The sequence below is a fragment of the Corvus hawaiiensis genome, chromosome 3, assembly GCF_020740725.1.
Source record: "Corvus hawaiiensis isolate bCorHaw1 chromosome 3, bCorHaw1.pri.cur, whole genome shotgun sequence".
In the NCBI taxonomy this organism is placed as follows: domain Eukaryota; kingdom Metazoa; phylum Chordata; class Aves; order Passeriformes; family Corvidae; genus Corvus; species Corvus hawaiiensis.
The window spans coordinates 69,495,293-69,521,554 of NC_063215.1; the positions used below are offsets into that span (position 1 = coordinate 69,495,293).

General features: G+C 38.7%; 1 protein-coding gene across 1 annotated transcript; it reads left to right on the plus strand.

The window, feature by feature from the left end:
• The first annotated feature begins 2 nt into the window (after positions 1–2).
• Positions 3–26,192, plus strand: TAB2 (TGF-beta activated kinase 1 (MAP3K7) binding protein 2). Its single transcript, XM_048297010.1, has 6 exons — positions 3–104; positions 5,382–6,891; positions 13,522–13,682; positions 14,327–14,420; positions 15,735–15,815; positions 18,017–26,192. Exons 1-6 carry the CDS (start codon positions 3–5, stop codon positions 18,160–18,162), a joined length of 2,094 nt encoding a protein of 697 aa, XP_048152967.1. The 3' UTR covers positions 18,163–26,192.
• The last annotated feature ends 70 nt before the right edge of the window (positions 26,193–26,262 follow it).

A 26,262-nucleotide genomic window follows, 5' to 3' on the forward strand; every position in this document is an offset into this window, starting at 1 on the left:
GAATGGCCCAAGGAAGCCAGCAAATTGATATTCAGGTTTTACATGACCTGCGACAGAAGTTTCCTGAGGTACCTGAAGGTGTTGTGTCCAGATGCATGTTACAGGTCAGTGCTCCGTTCATAGCTGCACAAGTAGGCAGCATTGCTTATTTTAAGCTTTCTCTATGGTCATCTCCTTTGAAAGCAGATGTTTTTCTTTCTGTTTTTCTCTATAAATGAGACAAATATACACAGCCGATTCCTTTATATTGCACAGCAAGCAAAGAGTTACACTGGCCTCTCTTCTTCCATGCCTGATCAGGGGTGGTCCAAAGTAAATCAGCCTGTAAATCAATAATCAGTGTGTGCATGGAGACTACTGTCTCACCAATCAGTATGCTCATGCCTTTTGGCCATCTCAAGAGCCAAAACTAACTGTGGCAAAAGGAGGGATGCAAAGCCAACCTGAGTCCAGCAGGGACAATTTAAGGCAATGCTACAAAATGCAGCATTTTAAAATTTTCTTTTAATTCTTATTTGAGTGTTGGGGCATGTCCAGAAGCTACTTTGCTGCCTGGTCTCCATCAGGCTTAAAGGTGGGCCCTTGCCTGCGTGCAGGTTGGCCCCAATGCTTTCCATTCCCAGCTCCCTTGGCCTGCAGAGCCAGCACTGGTGGCCTTAAGTACCCTCCACAGCCAGGAGCCCGGGAGTGTGACGTGGGCACAGCTGGGTGCTCAGAGTCAGGCTCACTCAGGCAGCACAAGGTGGTTGTAGCCTCGCCTCCACCGTGTTAGACCTGAGTGGGTGTGAGGCACTGGGGTGCATCTGCCCAGGGCTTTGCTGCCAGATGGGCATCATTTTTTTGCTGTAGCTTTCGAGTCTATGTAGTTAGTTAATTAATGGATTTCTGTTGGGCTTGAAAGTAACAAAGCATTTTTGAGTAGTGCTGCAGTTAGTGCTAAAGCTATGGACTGCATATTCTCAACTTCTACATGCAGCTGTTTTTAATGCTGCCGCTATCAGAACACATACCATATTTTGTATCAACTTCTTCTTCTATAACTTCACGTTAGCTACTTCAGCAGATAAATTAATGTCCCTTCAAAGCCCCATAGGGACTATGCCTAGAGTTATCAAATGATGGTAGACTTATTTAACTATGTAGCTTAAACATGTTTGCTTTGCATTTTCCATCAATTCAAAGCATCCATACTGATTGATTTTCTTTTTCATTCTAAGATACTCAACCTTTGATTACTCTGGTTAATAAGAGAATTATCCAAATATTCATACTGATCCATCAGTATACACTGATGGGAAAAATGATGGGTCACAGCTTCCCAGAAGCTAACTGTCTCTGGACTGTGGCTAGGACCTCGGTGGTTATGAGTCAACATTCTTTATATCCTAATTGTTTGTCTTGCTATTTATATGTATTTTTATTTATGAAATACGTATTTATGTATACTTACATATGCATATGTACTCACACGCACATACATCCAAATAAAGTGTTTATACTGTTGGGAAGAGTGTCTGTGACAATTTAACATTCGCATTGTCAAGACTGTATCATGACTTTCCAGACTTTCTAGAGTAAGAAGTTGTGAGAAGTGCATTTCATCGACAGAATTGGTTTTGATTTGCAAGAAGGCAAAATTTTGCTTGCGGCTCATGAGGTTTCAAGCTTTCCCCAATCCCTTCTTTCTCACTATTTAGCTGAAAAGGAAACTGAACCAGAGTATAAATTGCCTGTATTTGTTCTCAGGATTGTACACTGCTATTTTTATTTCAGTGCTCTGTAGGACTTGATGCTACAAGTACAGTTTTGTTCTTCAAACATGAGAACTGCTTGTTGAGCGATGTGTGTGGACTTGATGGAGTGAACGCATCAGTAATCATCTTTTGAATGTCGTTCTTGATAAATTTAAAAGCTTGTCTTTAAGAGACTCAGCAGTCTTCATAACATTGAATACAGTGGATTTTTTTTTTTAATAAAAAGAACCATATAACTGTGAAGAAAAGATACTGTGCATCCCATATTATGACAGATTATGGGGAAGGATTTAGATTTTGAGTAAGTGTTTTAAGTCAGCTTTCATAAGCAAATCTTTCAAAAACAGTCTAGGGTAATTAATGTTCCATGTGTGCAGTACTGTTAAACTAATTTGTCACGCTAGAAAGTTTTTTCTTAACTGAGAGCTAAGACTCACCGAGAAAATCCTGTCATGTTGTGGTGGTTCTTTGAAATTTCATGAGCTCTGGTTTCCCTGACTCAACTTCTAGCTTTGCTACTCTCTTTGGCATGGGGTTTTGTTCGTTTGTGTTTTGGTTTGTTTGGGGGTTTTGTTATTATAAAAGCCGCCTAACATGACTTCTTTAAACCAACAAATTTTGTACTTGGACTGATGGGAAAGATTGAAATGAAGAATTTGGGAGTACTTGTGCACATGTTTGCAATACTGCTGGAACAGTGTCTGAATCCTGAGTTCTGCCACCTTGTAGTTCAGCATAGTGGAAGGAATTTCCAATAGAGGCAGTAAGCGTAGTTTAGGTCAAAGACAAGTACTCGAGGACATTTGGTATAAGAAATGCCTTACCCCCACAATACCTTACATGCAGGCATCATATATCAGGGTGAAGTTATTTTTAAACTAGGAATTAAACTCCAGGTGAGAATCCGAAAGAATATAAGCAGTTTTGCAGTTTATGGTAGTATTGATGAGGCTTTTATAACAAGGCAAGTTTCTTTGGATCACTGTGAATTGTGCAGAAAGAATGTATAGTCCTCCATGAATTCTTTGTAGCCAAACACAGTTGTTTTTAAAGGAAGGTTTTATAGCATTATATGCTTATAATGAAAAAATTAAGGCTAACGAGATTATGAAAATACCTTGGGGTAAATAGCCCACTGTTGAAATACCTAAACAATAAATTGCATGCTAAAAACAGAGGACCACCAAAGAGCTAATAGGAGGAAACTTAAACCTGCTTAATCTAGGGAGTGAAACGTTTTGGGCTGACAGCACTGAATATTCCTACAAAGTTTTGCATCCTGTTCTTCCCAACATGCCTCCTGCATTCAGCTCTCCCATTCTCCTCATTTAAAGGAGTCACTGCAGTGCCCACAGTCTGTGGACATTATTCCCTGTTGTTCTATTTTTTGTGTCCAGAGCATTCTATACCTGCTCCTCAAGTCTACGTCCTCTCCTTGCTTCCTCGTTTCCCTCCAACATTCTTATTCTTTCTTTTTTTTTCTTTCTCTTTCAGGGTGCCAACATTTTAAACTCAATTGGGACATGGGCAGAGATAAGATGAGGGGTATTGTTTTGCTGGAATATGCTCAATTCTGCCATCAACCGGTTCTCTGATCTGTAAAGAGCTAGAAGCGGTTGAAACTCTGCCTCTGCCAGCCAGAAGATGCCAGGGGTTCCATGTGCCCCCGTTTCCCCTTTGAGTTCTCCAATTTTCTCATTGACGTCACTGAAATTTTGGAATTGATTGGATGCAGCCTTAAAAAAGAAAAAAAAAATTGTCCAAAGAAATGCATTCAACCTGAATGTAAGGGCCTGGCAAGCTTGGCCTGTTCCTTTTTGGTTTGGTATTTTTGGCCTTTCTGTTAATAATTTTAATTCACTTAAGTTCATGCAGAATCTGCCTTTGAGATCTTTCTAGCTTGTTTTTCTGTGGCATCCTATCTTTTTCCCTTTTCTGGCTCCCTTTTCTCCTTTGCAACAAATACCAGGCTATTGTTCTTATCTCCTCTTACCCACTGTTCTGTCCGCGTGTTTCCTTTCTTCACTACTAACTTCCTTTGATTACTTTGTCCTCTGGTGCTTATTCCAAACTAGAGCCAATATGCATATCATCATTTGATCCAATTTCATATATCTGAATACTTTTTTGCAGCAATCCTTATATCGAGCTGGCTTGTTAGATAGCCTTTAGGGAATCCTATTATTTTAAAAGGTTTTGTGGCTGGGGTTTTTTGGGGATTTTTTTTTTTTGCTTTAGATTGGAGGAATTCAGAACTGCATCTGGTCTGTATGAACAGATAGTTACAGTTTTGTGGGTGAAGTTTAGCCTTGTCATTGCTCTCCCACTTCTGTTTTCTTTTCTCTTTTTTGTTTTTGTAAATCTGTAAGGTAGAGACAATCTTGCTATATCTGCACAACGCTGTCACCTCCGTCATGGTTGAAGAATGAGAAATAATGTCTGCTGGTTTAACAAAAATGACATAATAGAAAGCATGTAGCATGGATCAATTTATCTGGTTGTGTTACTCTTTAACTAACTGGTAGTGTTGCTACTTGGCATATGCAATTTTTTTCCTTGATCACTTGCATTTTTTTCGAGTAACTGTTTCTATGTGCTGGATGGATTTGCCACCTATTTAGTGTTAATAACATGGGCCTGAACAGGGGCTCTTCTGGCTGAAAGTATTAACCTTTATTTCTTGGGGGGTGGGAGGTTCTGTGGGAAAAGTGATACAGACAGAGCACAGTATGAAGAAATTATGTCACTGATGTATGTCCACTCTTTCTAAAAATCCTTCTGTAGGAAACTAAATTGGGAAGATCTGAGTACAACATTAGTAAACGTGGAAAAAGAGAAGAGAGATTAGCTGTTTGCTTCTGAAATGTTCTTAAAGAATTAGCTAGGTTGTGGTTTCTATTCTAAGTCATCCTACTACAGGTTTTAAAAGGTACAAATATAAGTATTTAAAAGCTTTGCAAGCAGTGGTTTAAAATGAAAGTACAAATGTCCTCTGGGTTTTAGATCATCTTACAAAAGAGTAGTCCTGCTGTATTTGTATAAACTGAATTTTTACATTTCTTCTGAAGTCATGTACAGTTCCTTGGGTCAGCATGTTTCTTGTCTTCGTAAGATTCACTTTCCATTTTCAGCAGGAGGTAATGCATAACTGGTATTGAAGTTTTTGGGAAAACATTTAAAATAAAATGTTTTTATTTCTCTTTTTAAGTTATTAACCAATACTGTGCAGATGCTGTGAATCTATTCCTGCTGTCATTTTCCTCCCTAAGGCCAGAGATTTGGTCTCTGCTGAAGATGGTTCTGAAACTGAGAAGGAATAGGGAGAGTATTCATCCAAGGTGTATCATACTGTATAAAGCTAGCTTGTCAAAGTCCGGGATCTCCCTGTCACTGCTTCAGAGACATTGCAGACCTCCACTCTTGGTGCCACTGGCTGAGTCACTGTTCCCAGAACAGTGAGCTTCACATGCAAGCCCCTTGTGTGTGTAGAGCAGCTATGCTAGCCAGCCACCTAAAGCTTTCTGTCTGATGTTACGTTGTTAATTTTTCAGTTATGATTGGATGGATGCATACGTAACTATGAGAGTATTTTATCAGTAATGTCAAACTTTCATCTGTCTTTTTTAGAATAACAATAATTTGGATGCCTGCTGTGCAGTTCTCTCTCAGGAGAGCACAAAGTATCTCTACGGTGAAGGAGACCTAAGTTTTTCGGATGATTCTGGGATTCCTGGACTACGAAATCACATGACATCTCTTAATTTGGATTTGCAGTCACAGAACATCTATCACCATGGAAGAGAAGGAAGTAGAATGAATGGAAGTAGGACTCTAGCTCACAGTGTTAGTGATGGACACCTTCAAACCAGTCAGTCCAACAATGAACTGTTCCAGCAGGAACCACAGACAGCACCTGCGCAGGTTCCACAAGGATTTAATGTCTTTGGGATGGCTAATACAGTTAGTGCTTCTAATCCAGGGCAGCATCTTGGATTTCACCTAGGCAGCAAAGGAGTATCTAACTTGTCTCAACAAACACCCAGATTCAACCCTATTATGGTAACTTTAGCCCCAAACATTCAGCCTGGTCGCAATACCCCAACGTCTTTGCACATACATGGTGTACCTCCTCCTGTACTTAACAGTCCCCAGGGAAATTCTATCTATATTAGGCCTTACATCACAGCTCCTAGTGGTACTCGACAGACACAGCAGCAGCCAGGCTGGGCATCTCAGTTTAATCCCATGCACCCTCAGCAAGTGTACCAGCCTTCTCAGCCAAGTCCCTGGACTACTATTCCTACATCCAGTACTACGCCACATACCTCATCGCAACACTCAACACAGCCAAACCAGCAAGGCCACCAGACTTCTCATGTGTACATGCCTATCAGTTCTCCTACTACTCCACAAGCACCTATGATTCATTCATCTGGTAGCTCACAATCTTCTGCTCATAGCCAATACAACATTCAGAATATATCCACAGGACCTCGCAAAAATCAAATTGAAATCAAACTTGAACCGCCACAAAGAAACAGTTCTTCTAAGTTGCGTTCAACTGGCCCTCGCACCTCCACTGTTCCCTCTTCCCTCAACAGCCAGACATTAAGTAGAAGTCAGCCCACTGTTTACATATCGGCCAGTCCTCCAAATACTGATGAAGTGATCACACGTGGTCAGCCCAAGGTCTACATTTCAGCAAATGCCACAACAGGAGATGATCAGCTTGTGCGGAACCAGCCCACACTTTTCATATCGACAAATCCTGGAGTATCTACTACTGCTAGGAATATGTCTGGTCAAGTAAGCATGGGTCCTGCATTTATTCATCACCATCCACCCAAGAGTCGAGCAGTGGGCAACAGCACCACTGCAACCTCTCCTCGAGTGGTTGTTACGCAGCCTAACACAAAATATACTTTTAAAATTACAGTTTCTCCAAATAAGCCCCCTGCAGTTTCCCCAGGGGTAGTGTCCCCAACTTTTGAACCTACAAACCTTCTAAACCTTCCTGATCACTATGTTGAACCAGAGGGTATCCAGCATCTTACTGACCCTGTTTTAGCACATGTGGATAGGATCAGTGATGCACGGAAATTGAGTATGGGATCTGATGATGCTGCCTACACGCAAGGTAATATTCTTAATATAAATTGTAGAGATTTTGACCAGGTTGTCAATTCAGTATGTAGATTGCAGAACAGGAACCTTTGTGATGTTAATATAATATCTTTAATTTTAGCATTTGTGAGTGTTTCCTAAATAAATAAAAGTGGTTTATAAGCAAATCATAGATTTCTTTTTATGGTAAAGATATGAAACTGAATATTTGGAGATATTCTTGTGTTTGTCTTAAGTAGGTACGTTATCTGTTTAATGGAGTCATACCATCTTCATTTTTATGTTGTTCTGAAAGAAACGTGTACGTTTGTTCGACTTGTCCGAGTGATTTAAAGCTACAATTCCACTGTCAGATTTTTGAATCAGTTGAGATACTGTTTGCATTGGATAATGTTCCCCTTTTATTTTTTTGCAAGAGTTATTTAAGAAGAAGGAAAAGCAGACTTCAAAAGCAATTAGTGGGATAAACTGTTGGCCTCCATGTTCCCTACTCTGTGCCTGACAATAAAATGCTTAAAGTCTTGATACTTCTGTTACATTTTAAAATGTGAGAAGGAGCACCAAGCCAAAGGAATCTGTTTTAACGGTTCAGTGGTAATGGAAGAGTAAAATTTAGAATATGTGGTACAGCAAGATAACCTGTTAATATTTTTCCTTCTGTTTCCATGGGTGTGCATGCTTTTATGACCAGCTTGATGGTTTATTAACTCTGCTGTAAGCTTTTTATATAAAGATGTGGGATGAGTCTTAGGATATTTAAGCAGTATTCATGATAGGTTGTCAAAATAATTTGTCTTTGACCTCGCTGGTCCTCTCTGGACTTAGTAAACAGTTCAGAACTAAAAAAACTGGCTTGTTCCATGACCACTGTAAACATTTTTCAGATGAATTTTGCCATTTTATTTTGTGTAAGTAAGTACAGTGATCAAGACACAGAAAGCCAGGTCTGCATCTGGAGTACTATAGTAATGAAGTAAATCAAAAAGCGATTCTAGCTTTTTCACTACTTCTGGATATAATCATCTTTGGTGAGGAATAGTCAATCCTAACTCAAAAGTTTCTAAAGATTATGTGTCAAAACCAAAAAGCTAATCATCCTTACATTCTCTTATGTTCAGTGCATAAAGAACTTCAGAAAATTCATCTGTAGGTAAGCAAAACAAATTGCCCCCCCCAGATCGTATTTCCTTTTCTTACTTTGGAGGAAGACTTAGCTGTCTGTTTTAGTCTTAGTCCTGGAAAACTTCATATACCCAGAAATTAAGCAATTGCAATCTTGTACTTAGGCTCTAAAACACTCTTCTAGATCACGAACTTGCTTCCCAAGCAAGCTGGGTACTTTTTAGGGGTTTGCAAAACTTCATTTTTGGTACTTTTTGGGGAGTTGTCCCTTTCTTCTGTTTTTCCTTTCTGAGGGCACCGACTTCTGCCAGGTCTGCCTCTTTATCTCTTGTACCCTTGGTAGTGATGGCCACTGTAACGTCCCGCACAATCTCTAAAAGCTGCAGGTATCAGCATTCTGCTTATCAAGATGAGGCAAGCTTGATACACAACCTAGAATTCCAGAAGCATTGACCTCCTACCTGCTGTGGAGCCCAGCTCTTCCAGACGCCAAGATGCAGCTTTTAGATGATGTGTAGATGTATGACGTGGGCTGGTACAAGGGACCTTAGGAAGACACCATCCTTCTGTGTCCTTCACTACAAAGTTCACTTGTGCTGCTGAAGTTCTTTACATCTAGAGGTGTTTTGGATTTCTGTCATATGTGCTCCATTTCTGCAATAAGTGCAGTATTTCTAACATTTTTGTTATCATTAATATTTGGAAAGTTGAGAAGTCTGTGATAGATTTACTTGTATGGTATTGATGTCTGGAAATCCTAATTGTTGCTTTTAAACATGTTTCTTACACTTAGCAGTGGGGTTTTTCCCTCTTACATACAAAAAGGGATTTGAGTTACTTGATGTCTTCTGTGTTCTAAACTGCTTATAATTTAGCCAAATTGCCAGAAGCCTTCCATGCTAGGTGCTTGTTTCAGTTTAATTTTAGCCAGAGAAGATGAGTAGTTTCTCTGGCCACGATTGGAGAAAAATGCATTTTCATCAGCTTTTCCATTTCTGCCAGAATGCTCCTTATCTTGGCAGGGAGAACTGGTTTGGGGAAAAAGAAACCTTGAGGTGGAAGGTAGAGTTGCTTTGATGTCAAAGGAAATTTCCTTTGCTCTTTTTATTTACTTTACATTTATATATGCATGGTCCAACCCAGGAGAACAGAAGATGTGTTGGACCTCTCTCTAGGTGCCGGTGCTTGCCATCTAAGAAGTTTTACTTGATTATGGTGTGTGTAGGCACTCCCGTCTCCTTCCATGATTATGTTTCTGGTTTGCCTCCCAAGAAAGTCACAGGGGGTAATATAAGGCTGCCCCAGATCTGTCTTTTTTTCTGCCAAACCTGGGGGTTATATAATGTGTAAAAGAGTGCGTACTGCTCAGATAAAATCAGTGTCATTTCCCTGGAAGGCTTGGTTGTATCTCTGGCACTGACTCTGTGATCCTAAGAAACTTGCTGTCACCAGACTTTTCAAAACTGGTTGCTGAGGGGTGTTTCTTGTTTTCTAGGACTCTAGTTTGAGATACTGAGGACTTGCTTGTGGAAATGTTGGGTGCATGTGTCCCCTATTGAAGTCAGTAAGAATTCATAATGCTGTGAGAAGAGTAATGCTAGGTGCATGCCCAGAAGGACAGCCAAAAGGGGATGCATTTTTATGCTCCTCTCTTCAGTATCAGTTCTGTCTGTGCACAGGAGTATTCCCATTATTTAGCAGAGATTACAATTCATAATTAGTTTTATTAATATGAAGTAGTTAAGTGAGATTTCAATATATAATATATATGTAATTTAGTTTAGTATAAAGTGTCTTATGGATAAAAAAGTGAAATCCTGTTAGAAACTGAAAATTCTGTACTCATACATTTTTGTGATGGACGCTGTAAGCATGCAAGTCATGTGATGAGTAATGAGGCTGAACAGTTATTTAATAGTTGCTCATGCTGCATATAGCTTTCCATCTGTATAATGGGAAGGCATTCAATCAAGAAAATACATAATTGTGTAATAAAGTCATTAGGTTGATGTTTTCTTACTAGGGAGCTTAAGTCCTTTGGTTAAGTATTACATGTCTTTGTCTGACTTCTTCATAGTATTTTCTTTAACTTGAAAGAGGATGGTGTGCAAAGTTGAGTGAATCATTGGTACCAACTATAGTTATATATGTGGATGCATGTTTCCTTAGCAATTCTTGCCACTGTGTTTTTAATGTAATTAATTGATAAACTAGATTAGTAAATTAACATTTTGCACAGCTCTTGATTTGGTTTCTTGGAGCTTTTTAAAACTTCAAGAAACAAATAAAGCTGCAGGAAACAAATTTCCTTAATTCTTAGCCAGTCCTTGTAGATGTTTAAGAAAAAGGACTTGAATGAGATAAAGCTATGGCCCATACTCCAAGGGGCTCTGAGCCCATTGAATCATGTGGTTTAAGAAAAAAATACCACCTTGTATTTGGCTCTGTATATCAGGCCCCACTCTTCAGTGAAGCTCCTTTTAAAAATTAAGTGAAGGGAGTATTGAAAAGAGAGAACAAAAAAATCAGTTTGAACTACTGAATTTGCATATCAAATGACTGAATTTTGTGCAGCTTCAAATACAGGTTTTGAAAGCATGCATAAGTGTGTTTTGAGACTTCATTAACCTCCTGCCACAGAGTAATTGCATTGCCAGAAATCCCCTCCATATCTGGCAAACTAAGAAATTTAAGAAATGGTAGGTCTATAGAATAGAGTGAAATCTTTGTATTCCTAGATTAGAATTTATCTTAGAAACACTTAAAATAACAAAAGACACTCTAAAATTCACATGCACAGAGTCTTTGAGAAAACAGTTATGCATACATTTACAAACTTAAAGGTATATTTAGTGCCTGACTGAGAAGGTCTCTGGGAGAGGAAGAGTGAACTTTTGTCCTCCAGACTTTCATGCTCCCTGTAATATGATGATATATATCATTTTTGTGAAAAATGTGCACTTTGAATGTCAGAGGAAACAGTGGCATCTGCCAGAGCATTGAAGTGTACTGCACTCTGCTGAATGCAAACGTGCAGAAGTGCAAAAAACTTAATATGCCAAGTATCCTGTTTGCACTTAATTAAGAAATTGAACTGCAGTTTTTCTGAACGTTTTCAGTTGCTCTGAGCAACACTAGAGGGAGCTGAATACTTAAATTGCCAGTTTCCATTCATAAATACCGCACTGAAAGGCAGGGGGGGTTTTGTCTTTCCCCCACCACTGTTTTCCTGCAGCTGCCAAATTGGTATTTAAGCAAAATTACCAAATTATATGTGGAAGTCTCTACTTAAACCAATCTCTTTCAAGTTCCTTATCAAAGTTACTTTTAATAATAGAAGAATAGTATATGATATCAAGTGATTCTTCTTTAATCATAGTGGTAATTTTTAATGTGTGTTTTTAAAACCTGTTGGGATTTGAAATTGTCAGATGGTAGTCACAAAGCTCATATGAGAATAATTTACATAGCTTTTCAGACATGGCATGAAAATGAAAAGCATGTAGTAGTGCTGTGGGCATCCATCAGTGCCTTCTCCTCCTTGTGCAGTTCTGTAATGACCGCTAAATTTCCAAGCCTCACAAGTGGGAGAACATCGAAATGAGAAATGGTGGGTTTTTTCCTTTACAAGAGTAGCTTAAACAAAAAAGGAGGTGGGAGATGTACAGGCAAAGACTTAGTCATAGTTGTACTCTTGAGGCCATGCCATGCCGTGCAACCTGATATTCTGGTAACTGTGCTCTTCACCTACCACATCCAGCAGCACTGGCTACTCACCAGCAGCCTGCATCCACAGTTTAACAGGTCTGAAGAGTTCTGAGTCTGGTCAGTGGAGCATAGCTGTGGTGCCTCAGCAGTCTTACCAAGGTAATGAAAACAGAAATGTCTAAAAGTGGAAATAAAATGTAGCAGGAGAAAGGGCTTGTATGCTCCCTGCAGGAGTAGAGGCAAGGTAGTCTTTGATTTCCTTTCTTTAGAGTTGCAGCTACATTTGTTTGTAAAAGGCTTTTTGAGAGGAGAGACTGTCTATTGAGATTACTTACCTGAAAATTCCAAGTCTTCAACAAAAATCCATCTTGAGATTTCAGTTATTATGGTTTTATATTACATATGAGCACAGCTGCAATTTTTACTGTAGTGCAATTACTGTGACCCAAAATAAAGGTGTCTGTTTATGAAAACTTCTCTGATTTGTACAAAACCTAGCAAAAGGCAGGTGTCATTTCAGTATCTTGTGAACACATGTGACTCAAAAGCCTAGGCTCGATCTCAGTAAGGCCTTACAGTCTGTTACACTGTTCCAAAATAGTTTGACATGGTTCCTCCTTTGGAAGACCCTCCGGAAGACAAAATGTGATGTGTGAATGAATGAATGAACAGGCAGGAGCTGGAGCAGAAGACAGTTCTTGCCAAAGATGTGGAAAGTTGCATCTTTATAATGTGCTATTTTTTTCTCCTGCTACTAGTTTGGAAACCTAGGCAACCAGATTTGAGTGCTTCTAGTTTTTTGGTACCTGAAGAAATCGTGAGGATCTAAGCATCATGTTCCAGCTAGAGTTTGGCTTAAAGACTTTGTGAGGCAAATTCAATCTTTTTAAAATACCTTGTTATTGCTACTTTTTTTTGATTTCCAGGGTGATATAAAAGTATTCATAGTCTGTGAAACTGATCACAGTTTATATGAATTACTAGTTAAATGGATGAATGAATGGCTGCGCAGAAGTTAAAATGATTCTTTCGTTTCTTTAATGAAATACACTTTTATAGAAGGTGATTATTACTTTGAGCAGTGAAATCTGCTTTTGTGATGATATGTGATAGTAAATGTGCCTTCAATGAAATAAACTCATTAGATTGCATGAATTTGTGTCATCTGCTACTTAGGTTCTTCATACCTTTAAAAAACTGGTTTAAATGCTAACTTCATTGTTTCTAAATGAGGTCTCCTTGTGCCTTTTGCTTTAGAAATAGTAAGCAGTGTTAGAAATTAGAAGCTGAACTAATGGTTCTGCACCATCCAGCTTCTGATAAATATCACAGTTTGCTAGTGGTGTGCTTACTTCTGGTTTGGTTTCATTTGATGGGTCCTACTATGATGAACACTGGGTCCAATCCTAATTGCAATAAGCATATGTAGTGCTCCATATTGCAGTTGTCTGTCTGAAATCCTCTTCATGCTACCTGTTTAACAGTGGTTAGGCTGAATACACAAAGAAATATTAGTTGCTGGCTTTGGGTAGTCAGTCTTGTAGGTTTTTACAGATTACAGTTAAATATTGCATGGCCATTTATTATGTTGTATGTCTTTCTCATATTTGCTTGTCTGCAGTTAGTTTGTGCTGATTTCAAAAACAGCACTTTCTGTCTTATGGCAGAGATTTTCTTGTGAGGAGAATGGAAAAGCAGTCTGTAATAGTGTTTTTGTCTGTTTTTTCCCAAAAGAATCCTAACTTGCATCTTTATCTGGTGTTGCCATGTGGAGGATAATAAAGTAGATAAAATGGGACTTTATGTATTGCAGCTTTACTGGTACACCAGAAGGCCAGGATGGAGCGACTTCAACGAGAACTTGAGGTTCAAAAGAAAAAGTTGGATAAACTAAAATCAGAGGTCAATGAAATGGAGAATAATCTAACACGAAGGCGCCTGAAAAGATCGAATTCTGTTTCCCAAATTCCATCAGTAAGTTGAAATGTCTGTAGGGTATAAACCTAAACCACAAGTGTGGTCTGTCACAATAAATTGAAAGAGGGGTTATTCATATATTGACAATAGACTAGGGATGGGCAGTATACTTAGATTTAAGCTGGTAAACAGTATAGTTTAGAGTAGGGACTAAAAATGTGTTGTTTAACCACAACCTTGCAGGTTGCTGATCACTTTACGAAGTATTGCTTTTAAAGACAGTCACAAAAGGTTTGACCTGGTAATCCTTTCTAGCATTTCAGACTACGACTTAATACTCATACTGCTATCACACTAAGTACTTTTTGGTCTTTGTGCATATACTGAGCTCAAATAAACTGATTAATGCACCAGTTTTCAGTGCTCTCTGATCATCCATTGATCTGCTGGACCAGACCACTGGCTGTGCCCTGTCTGCTGTTTGGAGTTGTTCAGTCAGCTCTGAACTCTGGTGAGAGAGAACTATTCAGTGGGTCTGGAAGCTTTTTCTAAGATTATGCTTGGATTAAAAGAAAGGTGGTCATTAGGGAAGATTCTTTTATCATCATTTCTGAAATAACTAAATGCTGTCTACCTGTGTGTGAATGATAACTGTTATTAAACTGGGAAAATTAGACTAACAGGCAGATTTATTTTTTCAGCTGGAAGAAATGCAACAGTTAAGAAGTTGTAACAGACAGCTGCAGATAGACATAGATTGCCTAACCAAAGAGATTGATCTTTTTCAAGCAAGAGGTACAGTATGTCTTAGTCCATCAGTAACTGTAAATGTTGATTTTTTTTCACTGTCCACATGTTTCAAAAAGGTCTGTGTCATAAATGATGACATAAATGATATACCACACTATTTGCAAAATCTTCACATTAGTTTGAATGAAACCAAGGAAGTAACTGTCTTTAAAGCCTGTTGTTTTTGTTGGCCATATGATTTTCCTAATCCCACAGTCGTTCCTATTTCATACTTGGCTCAGAAGAGAGAAGTTTGTGATGCCATTTATTTATTAAGTGCTGGGGGGAGGGGGGGAGATCTCGTTATCTGAGTATCAAAGAGAGAGAACAAGTTTTTTGAATGATACAACTATATATATGTGTCCATCTCTCTCTTTTGTCTTCCACTTCTGTCTGTATTTAGCCTCTCAAGTTAGCAAATATAAAGTGCAGTTGTAACTTCCAGTATGCTCTCTGCTTTACTTGTCTGCAGGGACTCAGCCTTTGCTCCTGGGGGTGAAATTATGAGACAGCTGAGCTAGTTCAAGAGCTGCCAGCAAGAAAGCCGCCTCTCTTCCTGCTTCTCTCTTGCCACTTACTGAACTCTGTCTCTGTAGTAGTTTTTTAGACCCTTTGCAGAGCTGGTTCTGTTCACCAGCCAAGCTACAACTCTTGCATTGCTGGAAAAGCTTGCTACAGCTGATGTGAGGGAGAGGCACGGGAAGGGAGAACTGAGATACTGAGAGGGAAGGAACTAATACTTCCCAATTTCAGCAGCAGTGAGCTGTTAGATCAGTTGGGACATGAGCCACAAAAGTTCTCCTTCAGACAATGTACTTGCAGTTCAGGAGAAGGTAGACAGGTGTGCTGAATGTAATGCTGCACTAAAAACCTGACCTTAAGAGTGAATGGTGGGTGATGTTTTTTTGCTTGTTACAGTAAATTGCATTTAGAACTTCATCTGAGTTTTAATTCTAAGCATGTATAATACACTGCATAGTAGGTAAGATATCTCTGAGTAAAGTTGCAATGTGAAAAAAGTCAACTAAGATTTACTTACAAAATTATCTTAAAGAGTGGCAGAAGGATACCTCTAAGGAGTTTGGTTTGCTAGATTTTGTCTCTGATTTATTTTATATTGCATATTTTGGGCAATAAGTTTCTTAAAGTGTATTGCTGGCATCACTAATACCTCACTGGGGTCTGTATTGACACCTTGATATAAAAAGTGATAAGTGAATAATAGTATTGTTACAGAGTTACTGCCAGAAAAAACTGATATGCCTCACTACTCAAGTTTGTTTTTTTAAACTGCTGCACCTTTTTTTTTTTTATTTTTAGGACCACATTTTAATCCCAGCGCTATTCATAATTTTTACGATAATATTGGATTTCTTGGTCCCGTGCCACCAAAACCCAAAGGTATTGTATTGATAAAATTTGGATTTGATACAAATACCTGTTCTGTATCTAATGCCAAGTTCTAATTTATGAATCTTGCTCAAGTGTTGAGTATGAAATGGATTACTTCAGAAGCATACAAACCTTGCATTTTATTTGTATTGGCAGTAAGTGTGCTTCTGTTTGCTCTTGTTTCCTCTCTATTCATACATTAAGGAAAGAGAAGTATATTAAATGAGTTATGTTAAAGATGGATAATACATTGGAAGGTAGTTTATGTAATGGAAGCATCTGTCTTTTCTTTAAAAATGTGCATGAGGTACGTTGTTTAGGGATCAGTGAAACTCACTTAAATGACTTCACCATTATCCATAGTGAAAAGAGTAGATTTACTTAGATGTAGTAACAACTCAGGTTGGTTACCCTGACTGGAATTCATGGCTACTGTAGAATATGTAATAAAAAGTTACATGAAAGCCTCTTCTGACTATTGGTAAATATAGTTCTAGATAGTTGAAGAGGAAGGTGATGCAGTCCAGTATGGCAGTCAGTATTGCTGAATATCAGCCACTCTTAAACATTCTACTTGTCATTAGTTTGCACGTTACTTCTTTTTATCCCTCTCAGGATGCCAAACAAAGCAGAACAATTACCTCTTGTGTTTTACGTAAAGCAGAGAATGAAATTAACTTGTTTGGAGCAGCATCATACTATGACCTTAGGCAGACCACCACATGAAACAGAATCCACTGATGTTTCTGTGCAGTCTTTCTGTCGGGAAAGTTCTCCACATAATACATATGTGCATGTGATTGGTCCTTGTAGTGTGCAGTAACTGTTGTTACAGAATCTCATCTTACAGATTTCTGACATTTCTGCATTGTAAAATGGTCTAGATAAATTGGACTTCTTGTCCTGCAGACTGTTTGCAACACTTCCAAACCGATACTGTTCTTCATGCTTTATAAAGCATTTTTTTATCCTTCATTACCTCACCTGGTAGTGAAAATACCAAGTAAACTTAAATCCATACACATTCCTATTAGACACATTTTACTACTAAAGCATGAAGAACTTACAAGTTCTGTCAATTATGTAGTTCCTTTTACAGTAAATAAAAACTAATCCATCAAAGAAGAAAAGTTAATTTTTTGTGACTAATTGTTACAAAACATTTCTATTGGCTTATCTTTTAGGAACTCACAAATTTAAGTGTTTCATTCAATCTGTCTTGAAAATGCAAAATTAACACTGACTGGTTTATAAAGCTCTAAAGTCCCTCTATCAATTATCTTTTTTTTCTTCTTTCTTCTAAAAAAAGTATCACTGCTGTATCTTAGTTCTTCGTTAACTTGAATTTTCATTTCATTTTAAGCTTCAATTTAGCTATCATGTAGGCTTTGACTTAAACCACGATTACCGCTGTTCACAAAAGAATAAAAATAATTCTTGCAACTGTGATCAGTACCACTGTACTTCCTGAAGCTCTTGCTGTCATTTTGCAGTAATTGCCATTGATTAGTTGCTGATGAGATGTTCTCCAGATGAAATAATGGGCTAAAGGATTTTGCAGTTGCTTAAACTGGGAATCCTTAACTTGAGAAGTCGCTCATGTCTCTTTTCATCCTTTTCATCCTTTTTCTCTCCTTCTTTTCTCTTTTAAAATAGTTGAAGGTTGTTGTCTAGCACATGCAAAAAGATGTGTTCGTGTGGTAGGGAGGATTACTCTAATGTTACAGAGCCAGGCATTGGTTTTTCTTCAGTACATCTCCTGCTGAGCTGGCTTGAGGAAGAACTGCTACCTTTGTTCTAGGATCAAAAAGTTAAACATGTCAAAGGGTTACAGAGCACTTAGTTCTTGTCAGAATGAATTTTAGACCACTCCGTAGACCTCAAACTTCTAAATCTCGTCTGTGTTTCCTGTGCTGATTAATTTGCAAATTTTACCTCCTTTTTATACAATAGCTTTGAACTGAGAGAAGAAAGCAGAGTTAAGGGATGGGAAACTTGCTTTTCATAGTTTTACCTTGAGCCTTTTGGCTGACTTACAATCAAGCTGTAGTCAAGGGGGTGGTAAAAAGCTGCTTCTGTCACTTGTAATAACTATGCTGTTCTCAGAAGAACAATACAGTTCTCAGTTTCAAAAAAAAAAAAAAATCTCAAAATTCTTTCCATGCTGTTTTCAGTTAGTAACTGCTTATCTTATCTCTTCCATGTCACAGATCAGAGGTCCATTGTGAAAACACCAAAGACTGTTCCAGACACAGATGAAGATGAGGGAGCTCAGTGGAGTTGTACCGCCTGTACTTTTTTAAATCATCCGGCCTTAAATCGCTGTGAACAGTGTGAAATGCCCAGGCATTTCTGAGCCAACAGGCCCATTACCTTCCGTAAAACAATAGCAAACGTACAAGGAATTGTCCAGTCATTGGGGGGCAAAAAAAGCATTTATGCATAGGATTTTGTAAAATGGAAGGTGTGATGAGATGGTATTTTGCTAATGTTAAATGTCAGCCCACAGAGCAAGCAATACCTCAGAGTTGTGTCGCAGGCAGTTGACACTGATCAGCTGAAGGGCAATCTGCTGAGAGACTCGCCAGCTGCCTAAACCATGTACAGTATTACCAGTAACACACACCGTGTTCAGTGCCTGGGTGTTGCCCATCCTCTTCTCTGCCCCGATGTCACTACTGAATTTTGACAGGGGAAAGGAATAGAGTGCTAGTGTTTTTGTTTTCAGAGCTTTCAGTGAAACACTACATGCACAGAGGAGATCTTAAAAGGATCAAGGTTTAAATATTTAAACTGTTTGCTGCCACATAGTGCCTTTGATAAAGGGAAGAACTTCACAAATCAGTGGTACTCTTTGCCTTGTCTTCCCTGAAAACATCTCTGTGAAGCCAGAAATCAGTACAATCACATCTAAAGATGAAAAGGAAAAACTGCATGCGTTGTCTGTACAATACACACAGTGAAATACCCCAAAGCTTTTCCTACTGTACATAGCTCTAGAGCCTGCTTTAAGTGATTTCTTTTCTTCACCTTTATTATTTTCTTGTACTTCTGTATGTATAGTGTAATAGTCTTTTTGTTAATTTTCTTTTTTCCCTTTAGGTGATTAAGCACGATCATGTCCCTTTTTTTAAGCTTTTATCTGAGAGAAGCAATGCCTTAAAATAAGAGCATTAATAAGAAACTATGCACAAAATAGCTTTCCTCTGCTCGTTCTGTACATTGCTCTTGTAAATGCTGATGATCTGTGAAGACCTGCAGATGCAGCGTGGTAAAAGTGCAGGAAAAGTTGCAAGAGTTATGCATATAGTTCACTCTGTACACTGAGTTTTACGGTGGGTGACACAAAGGGAGCATTTTGTCTAGTGTGAGGAAACTTTATACTAGGAAACTTTCAACCCACCAACAGATCAGCATCCGAGTTAAGCTTGCTTCATCTGCTGGGTATCTTGCAGATTCCTGAAGAGAGATTCATTGGGGAAGTACATACAGTGCCAAAATCAACAGCAGCAGCATCGTACAGCTTTGTTCAAGGACTTTAAATGCTTTCCTGTTTTGGCAGCCAGTTTCTAAACCTGACTTTGTGGTGAAGTCTCATATTTATAGAAAACAAGGATAGCAATATTTAGGACAACTGAAATAAAGGCTGGAAAAGAGAAATCAAACAGACTTGAACACTGAAGCAACCTCAAGCATCTCTTTTATTTTGATGATCTATTTTTTTAAGGAAAATACTCACATTATCGGGGATGTATGTAACCGAGATCAAGAAAATGGAATTCCAGTACAATATGCATGAAAGACGGCACACAAAGAATTATGTAGCAGCAGCACTTAGCGTGAGGCTGGAGGGAGTGCTAACAATGTAGCAAGAGACAAAGTAGACTGTCACCCACTGTAAACATCCGCCAGTGGACACTTTTATTAGGAGTTTTACAAGTGATCTATGTGAATGCACAGAGGCCTTTGTTTTGAAGGCTTTGCATTTTTTTTATGTGGGAAGAAAATGTCAATCCCAGGTAATTAGGCAGTAGACCCAAAGCACTTGCATTCAATGCATTTTGTTTATAAAATGAGGCCTTGTTTTTCAGCTTCATCTGCAGTTCTATGTGAAGATTGACAAATCAGTTTTTACCTGTTTATTAATAAAACCTAATTTGGATATCTTGAGTTGATGGTTTTGTGATTTAGCTGGGTAAACTGCCTTTGTAACAGATAAGTTATTTATAAAAATTAAAAAAAAATTATATTCTAATGTTTTCTTTCGTTATTTGTTTGCTTTTTCCATGCTGTGGAGCAACAGAATACTCAACAGAACAGTAAGCATTAACAGTATTAAAAGTAGGCTGATTTCTAATGACCAGAGTTTTTATTTAAGCCTTTGTTTTGTTGAACCTTGTCTCTCCTCCCATGCGTTACTCTGTTTAATTCCAATTCAGTGAGCATAAGGAATGTATTTCATAAAGTTGCACTGACAAGATTGTTTTCTGACCAAAAACCCACTCGCTCTTAAAGCAGTAAGCTAGACACAGGCCCTTTTTACTTCATGCTTCTGGGGTTTATGATTTTAAAAACATTTTTCTAAATCAAAATGGGCAACCATTCTGTGGTAACAGATGCCAAACTTACGTTGATATAAACACAGTTTAAGGATGAGCATGGTTAAACTGTATCCTGGTGCTATGGATATAAGTGCTGTGAGATGTGGAGTGTTCCTAGACGTGTTTCCCACATGGACCCTGTCTAAGCAGATATTTGTTATGTGGAGTTGGGCTTTCCTGAGACATGCTGATGCTGTGTAAAAAGCCTTCAGGAGACATCTGTAAACAGATTTAGCATAAAAAAACCCCTACAGATCCAGGAAAAGGAACGCATATTATTCAACTAGAGTGCCTTAATCTGCAATATGAGAAATAGTGATTGGAGTGAGGGCTGCTGTATTTATAAAGCAAACAATAAACTCCAGTCAGCTGAGGGGTGGAAAGACCGTATTTGGAGAAATAGGTGAGATGGAATCCTACTCATTCCATGAAATGCGTAATTGATCTTCTCCCTGCATTTGAGTGTTTACTTTATGAAGAGAAAAAAATACTTACATCCTTGCTCCAGCTAGCTGTGCACAACATGAGCATATATTGGACAGCCTGTTCAGTAGCTGATGCTGGAATAGTGGGGTAAGAGAAATTATGTCTCCAGTGTCTTCCACAGACTTTTACCTTCCCTTTCAAGAGTTTTATGTTCTTTATGTACCTCAGGTCACATATGTCATCAGCCCCTCCTTCAAGGTGATGCCAATATAGTGCAATATCAATGTAGTATGTTTTTAAGGATTTAAGTTTGAAGGATAAACTAGAACTAGATTTCACTGCTGGATTTTTTTTCCTCGTAGAACATAAAAAAAGAAACGTTTGAAGCAAGGTTAAACTTTGTACTGGGAACATCAGTAGTTTATCTTGGATGCTGATTTATTTTACTTTTCTACTGTCTTTGTCAGGGGTCTCTGTAACAGGAAAAAAAAGTACTTACGGGCAGGAAGGGAGTACCCTCCTTGGCTTTCAGAGGCACTCCTGTTTATTTTTTGTGAATGCTTAAGATTATCACTTGGTCCAGTTTCAGAATTGGGATAACTTTAGAAATGTAGCAAGGAAACTGAGACAAAGCTGGTACTGGGCTGATGTGTGACATCAGCTTTGTGGAACTGACTTCAGTTCACCTTGCTGCTTTATGGATACATTAGAAAAACATTTGTCTTGTGCAGTCTCCAATCAATAGTTATTTTGCTGTCCAGGAGTGTGGTCAGGTGTGGCACCCGTAAAATTCAGATTAATTGTGAGATTCAGTATCTTCAGTCTCAAGCTAATGATAGACTGGCTTTAAAACTGCGGGGTTGGTATTTGTGCCTGTGTATTTGCTTTTATTTATGTGGATTTCATCAGTTTTTGTGATCTTGAAATGTCTACCTTCAGTGTATTTTATAGTTGAGTAGGAGGAAAATTATCCTTATCAGTACTGTATTTCTTCGGTCAAATTCCTCTAACTTGACTATACATTGCAGCCTGGACACAAATTAAAGGAGGACTTGATTAAAGATGTAGAAGAAATATTTTAAAACAAATTAAAAAGCCATCTATTGAAATCTACTGAGTATTCACTGTTTTCAATACTACGTTGGTATTCTGAAATGGGAGTATTGCTACAAAGCAGTGGCAGAAACTTTTCAGTACAGTTAACAGAATATGCAGTGCAGCTTGTGAATGCACAGCAACTGTTACTAATGTTTAATTCTAACTTTAGCAAGAAAATGCTCTGATATTTTATTTATCTCATATTTGTTAAAAATGCCCTGATAAGTTGAACAGAATACAAATTAACTTTATACTTCTGATTACTTTCATCGGCACAGAGTGGAGTATTTACAGTACATTCCTTTTCCAAGCATGACTGCTTGAATAGCTCTTTTATTGCTAATTTTGAGGAACAATCTTTGATTTTATGTAGTCCAAAATGCCTTGTGAGGTTTATATTTTGTGTAAACTAAAAATTACTGAGAGAGAACAGGAAGACTTAGTATGAAATGTTTGAGGGCTTCAGGCTCACAAGCTTAAATCCTATATGAACAATTGGGAGTGATGATGAACATTGAAAATTATGTGATCAGACTCAATTTTGATTTTTTGATACATTTCTTTGGTTTTAATTTGTTTTTTTTTCTATGAGCAGTTCTGTATGGATGGCATCTACAGTAGAACTTCTCAAATACCCACCTTCAGAGGCAGCACTGGGCAGAACTCTCAGAAATTCTTGCTTCAGTCAAGACTTCAGACATGTCATTTCCCAGCAGTGCATATAATTATGCTTTCATCATAAATGCAAATATTTTTAATATTTAACCAAAATATAATGATCTTCAGTCAGTGCAGTGCTGCTGCAGGCATGAGATTAGCTGATTATTTTTCCCAGTGTCCCATTCTCTTCATTCATTTCATTTGCAGATACCCATGTGTACTTAGAGAGGACTTTGAGCCAAAATGATTGATTATGTACATGGGTTCAAAGTGCCTATTATTTGCAAGTTCATTTAAAATAATAAAACTCATTGTATTGCGAGTGAGTGCAGCTTGCAAAGGCAAAAAGTAAGCATCTCAATTCGGGTACTACTCAAGCAATTTGAAATCGCTGTATAAACCAGTTCTGCTTTTTAAGGGGTGCATTGTGTTACAGCTTTGAATTCTGTGACTGCTTTTTTCCACACCCTTTACAAGAGTGCGGTGCCTAAACAATTTTGGTGTAGCTGATGTGGTAACAAATGGAGATGCTGCATATTAAGCATTTTAATGTGCTTTTGTCTTAGTAGATATCAACAGACCTTATCGGCCTGTGACTGATAAACTTTGCCTAAGTTCAGGTTCCTGTTGCAAGTGATTGAAGATCCAAGGCTGAGGAATGCGGTGTTGGAGACATCAAGGAAATGGACTAACGAATGCTCTGCCCTTTGTTCTCCATATACAGATGCAGGTGGTGTTGCTTTCCTTGCACCCTGATGTAACATGCAACTAAAATGTAGCGAACAGAAGGCCTCAGAGCTGCACAGGGTGTTGGAGTCAGGAACTTGGGAAATTACAAGAGAGAAATGCAGGTGTAACCGCTGTGCATCTGCTGACGTGACAGCCACGTCTCCATTGTGTGCTGCGGTCTTGCGCTTGCCACATTTCATTGTGTGCCAAGGAAAAGTTCACAAGGTTTTCCTGAGGAAAGGACAGTGGGAAGCAAGTCCCTGGAGTTCCTCATCTGGCTGGTACACAGCTGCTTACCCACAACAGAGAGGAGGTGCCTGCATGTGAAAGAGGTTATTCAGCCTCCATGGTTTTGGAGGTTGGACACTGATTCCTTAAAAGAGATGCTTGGTACTCTCAGAAGAGTAGCCCGTGCATGACTAATTCTGAATTAGCTTTGTACCATCGTACTGCAACAATAAATCCATAAAAGTGGTGATTCCTAATTCAGGTGGTAAATCTAGAAGTGAGCTCAGAACAGGTTAAGGAATATTGTTAGCTTTTCTCAGGTGGCAGGAAACATGTTTCAGATGAGAGAATGAATGCATGTTTGTAATAAAAACTTGATTGCAAAAGTTATTGTCCCAAAAACTTTAAATAAAGAATTTGTTTTATAGCGGTTTTATGTTGATCTAAGGTTATAAGCAAAGCAGTGTTTGCATGTACATAATGTCTCTTACCAGCTGATATAAAAAATATTTAACTTACAATCTCCTTATTCATGGTAGCAGCTCTGTACTTCATAGTTAGCTGTAAATGGTAAGTTGGGAGCCCTTTTTTGATTGTTATTTTGGTGGTTTAATTTTCTTTTAATATTTGGTATTTCACGGGTTGTATGCTGTATAGAACAAAATTGGATGGATGGATTTAATGTTTTTACAGAGTCTTTTGGCAGCTTTGCTCTTGTTTGTACTTGCTTTGTGTCTTACTATATTGTCATGGAGAGCTACTGTCAATCTGTCTGGGGTGCTGCTGTTTGGAAGGAGGACGTGTTTGGGTGCATTGTGCCCCATCCCACTACTCTGGGACTGGTGCCTGTGGACAGTAGTGAAAAAGTGTGAAATACCACTTACTGCCTTAAAAGGCATTTGCCCAAAGGCATTGGAGAATCACTGAATGGTTTGGGTTGGAAGGGACCTTAAAGGTCATCTAATTCCAGCCCCCCTGCCATGGGTGGGGACAACTTCCACTAGACCAGGATGCTCAAAGCCCCATCCAGCCTGGCCCTTGGTTTGTCCATCTCAGCAATATTTCTGTGTCACTGGCTCAGTTTCTAAAAGATGCTCTGTTCTTGTGCCATGGCAGTGTGCAGAATGCGACCCCAGGATTTTGCTCTTCCCTGTGCCTTCATCTCTTCCTCTGTCTTTTCCAGTTTTTCTTTTCTCCATCTCTAATTAGAGACTTGAACAACCACTCAGGCCAAGTTTCCTGTGTTTTGTTGCAACTATCTTGCTACAGTGAAAATTTGGATTAAAATTGGGATGTATTTTTTGGTTTTTTTCATGAGCCTTTTTCTTCCCTCTGTGTTTTGGGGACAGAAATAGAATTTAAATATAACCTGAGGAAAGAATATACTGTCTTCTGTCAGATACCTGATACAATTATGAAAAGCTTGTCATGAGGCATATTTTCTGCTAGCAAGAATCACTTTTTGGTCGCCAATGTCTATAGTTTGGGGTCATAGAGAGGATGTTGGATGCTGTCATCAGACACCCAGCTTGAAATTTGATGGCTTGTGGTTTGATGCCCCGTCACAGATTTGTTTGGTGGCTTGGAGAAAGTTGTGCAGGTCCTTGTCTATCTGATCCACAGCAGCAGTCTGGCCTCTTGCTGTGTTTCTTGTGCAATTCCCCTGCAACTGAGAAAGTATTTGGAGGTGCATACATCTTTTCATGTCTACTATGCATGTTCCTGAATGTTAAGGTTTTGAAGAGGTGGGGTTGTTCAGCAGAAAATCTTACTGTGTCACTGCAGCTAAGCTGCTGCTGGGCTTGAGGCAGGGAGGGGAAAGGCAGTGTGATGCTTGGCTTTGGAAACTTCATAATCCTTGGCACAGCTGCCCTGTACATGAGAAAGTAAGTGTCTTGATGGTGTTTTTTGAGCTGAAGAACATGACAAAAGCCTTTCTCTTTAATAATGGTTAGTAATGTGGGGATTTTTTCTGCCGAGCACGATACTTTTAAATTAAATGGCTTAGACTTTTTGAAGCCCTAAGGAAACTGTTATAAATAAAATATGTAATTCGTGCTATTATATATAAAACTGAAATGTAATTAGACCCTACAGAGACCGAGTTTCTAAATCCCTGCACCAGCCTGGCTGAGAGAAAAATTTCACAACACTAAAAGTATTTCGTTCACAATAAGTGAGGATTCCACCTAGGTGGGGTTGGATCTTATCACCGGGATATTTGCACCATGACGACTTGATCACCACACTCTGATATCTACATCGCATCTGATAAGGAATCGGACATTCCAGGAACTAAAAATAACTGTTCCAGGAACCAGAGATGGCCCATCCATCAGCAGAAATGGCCCACTCATCACCCAGGATGGACAATTCATCAGACCCAGGAAAGGCTTTGTGCGGCCCAACTCCAGGACAAGAAAGCTTCATGAATATGAGAAGAATAGAATTAATCTGGACTCTACCCAAAAACTGTATAAGAAGGGATCAGCCAAAGCAGCAGTCATGAACTTGGGAGGTCTCTTGCGATAGCGATCAGATCTATGCGTGTTCACCCAGCTCCGACCCCGGGCTCGGTGCTGCTTTTCTCAATCGTGGCGTTTGAAACCGATATTTCGGTCGCATAATAAATGTCATTTCTTTATTACTTTTGATTGGGAAATTTTGTTTATAATAAAACCAAGTGCTGTCCTGCCTGGCCACTGTTCTGCCCC